Here is a 2,280-nt window from a genome sequence, read left to right as displayed (position 1 = left end):
GAAAATGCCTTGGCGATGCCAGAGGTCAGAGAAATGCCAGATTGCTTTGAGAGATGACAGAAAGGAAATAGTCACTCAAATAACCACTCATTACACCCAAAGTATGCAGAAGAGTATCACGTCAAACCTTGAAGCAGAAGACTACACCAGGTGCCACGTCTTTTAGCCAAGGCACGGGCTCAGCAAAATTGGACAATAGATGATTGGAAAAAAATGGCCTGATGAGTCTGCTGCAAGTGTCATAATGGTGTGGGAGATGTTTCCTTAGCACACAGTATTCCCATCTTCTGATGACTCCTTCTAGCAGGATAATGCTCCATTTTCTTTCATTTATCCAATTCAGAGTTGCAGAGGAGGGCTAGAGGCTATCTTAGTTGTCATAGGGTGAACGGTAGGACATGTCACCAGTCTGTTGCAGGGCTCACAAAGAAAAACAGACAACCATTCACATCCAGGTCCAATTTAGAATGGCCACTTAACCTGCCTCACTAACTGCATGTCTTTAAACCGTGGGAGAGAACCCACACAGACACAGAGGGGAACAAACGCCACACAGATGATGGATTTGAACTCAGGACCTTCGTTCTTCGAAGCAACAGTGCTAACCACCGCACCAGCATGCTACACGCTACATCGCCCAAAGCTCAAATCATCTCAAACTGGTTTCTTAAACATGAGGACAAGTCCTCTGTGCTCAAATGGCCTTCACAGCAACCACATCTCAATCCAATAAAGACCCTTTGGGATGTAGAGGAATCAAAGATTCACCATGGGTGTGCGGCTGATAAATTTTGCCTTTGCTAAATAAAATGGGAAAATAACTGAAGTCTGAGAATTTAAATGAAACTTACAGGTAAACCAGGTGGGCCCTGAGAACCTGGAAATCCAGGAGGTCCCTGCAGATAGAAAATAATGAAAGGAACACTTTAAAACACCTGAGACATAAAAGTAACAAGAATACACACAGGAAAAAAAACAAACAATTTACCCCTTTTGTTTAAGCTGGTTTCAATTTGTTCCTGACAATTAGGTGAATGCTGCACCAGGCATGCCAACAGAGAGCTCTAGTGTGGGTTTGTGTGAGTCAGCCTTTCAGAGTTTAGTGTTATGGCACCCAGTGCGCAACATTTTCACTGGGGCCAGCAGGGGGCTCTGTGATTTCATGGAAAGTGGAAGGAATAAACCTCCACCAAGTCACTTCAATTGCAAGCTTTGAGACAAAAACCCAACGGTGCTGTCCTACAATAATCATAACAAGAAAAAAGGGGAAAAAATTATTTTTTTTCCCACTCACAGAAGTACCGGCAAACTAATGTAAGGCAGTGATTAAAATGCACTTTATAGTTTTTGAACATTTTTCTGTTGATAACAGATTTTTCAGAGTGGTAAGTTGGAGAAAGATGTCATCAAAGTAGTGGAAAACTTTTTCTTAGTATCTTAAAATGGGAGATGCAGGCTCATACATATGAAAGATTAAGATTCCAGAGTAAGAGCCCACTGTTACAGCTTCCTAGTGTTATGATTTTTATTAAAGAAAACCAGCCAGAACACAGTAGGTTCACCCTGCTGCAAATCAACTTCTGATGAAGCTGAACTAAAGCTGAAATGTAGCTAAAACTCTTACCATGTTTCCGGGCATTCCCGCTTGGCCTCTTTCTCCGGATGGACCCTGAAGTAAACATGAAGAATAAAGATCTCTGTAAAGTAATTTGCATATACATACTACAACAAAAACAGATCGGCAAAGAAAAACATAAGAAAATGATATTATGCACATGAAGACACTCTGACTCACTGGATCTCCTTTTGTTCCCGGTGATCCAGGCATTCCTGGGATTCCAGGTGTTCCCACACAAGGCTGATCGCCCTGTGGGATGAAGAAATAAAATACCAGGAAGTGAGCACACAAGTCTCTGTCATTGTAAACACACAGGCACTGACTTCAACTAACCCTTGGTTGTGTTGCCTGCTCCGTCTGCAGTCTCTCCAAACACTGGAAGCAGACAGGGCGACAGCTTATCAGACCAATGCCTTACTGTCACACTGAGAGCCAACCACATTATCCACATAACCATCATTTGCTATTTTATCTAGGGATTGAGAGTAACGTAGTTTTTATTCTCTGTATGTCCTGTACATGTGGCAGAATTGACAATAAAGTTGACTTTGACTTGACTTTGACTTTGACTTAAGCCATGCACAGTAGAATTTAATGCAAAACGCCATTGCCATTTTGCATTTAGCAAACGTATTGCAGCTGGTCTATTATTTCCTATGATT

General features: G+C 41.9%; 1 protein-coding gene across 1 annotated transcript in view; it reads right to left on the bottom strand.

Moving 5' to 3' along the window:
* col16a1 (collagen, type XVI, alpha 1) overlaps positions 1-2,280 on the bottom strand; it is a 77,738-nt gene that overhangs the window by 14,173 nt on the left and 61,285 nt on the right. Inside the window, exons 44-47 of the mRNA XM_005728844.2 lie at positions 1,952-1,993; positions 1,796-1,867; positions 1,625-1,669; positions 852-896 (exon numbers count right to left, since the gene is read on the bottom strand). Coding sequence (XP_005728901.2) covers positions 852-896; positions 1,625-1,669; positions 1,796-1,867; positions 1,952-1,993 — 204 coding nt within the window. The remainder of the gene's footprint in view (positions 1-851; positions 897-1,624; positions 1,670-1,795; positions 1,868-1,951; positions 1,994-2,280) is intronic.

The sequence above is a fragment of the Pundamilia nyererei genome, unplaced genomic scaffold (genome assembly GCF_000239375.1).
Source record: "Pundamilia nyererei isolate P.nyererei 1_Seehausen unplaced genomic scaffold, PunNye1.0 scaffold00030, whole genome shotgun sequence".
NCBI classification, from domain to species: Eukaryota; Metazoa; Chordata; class Actinopteri; order Cichliformes; family Cichlidae; genus Pundamilia; species Pundamilia nyererei.
The sequence above is the reverse complement of the archived record's forward strand: the minus strand, read 5'-3'. Positions and strand labels throughout refer to the sequence as shown.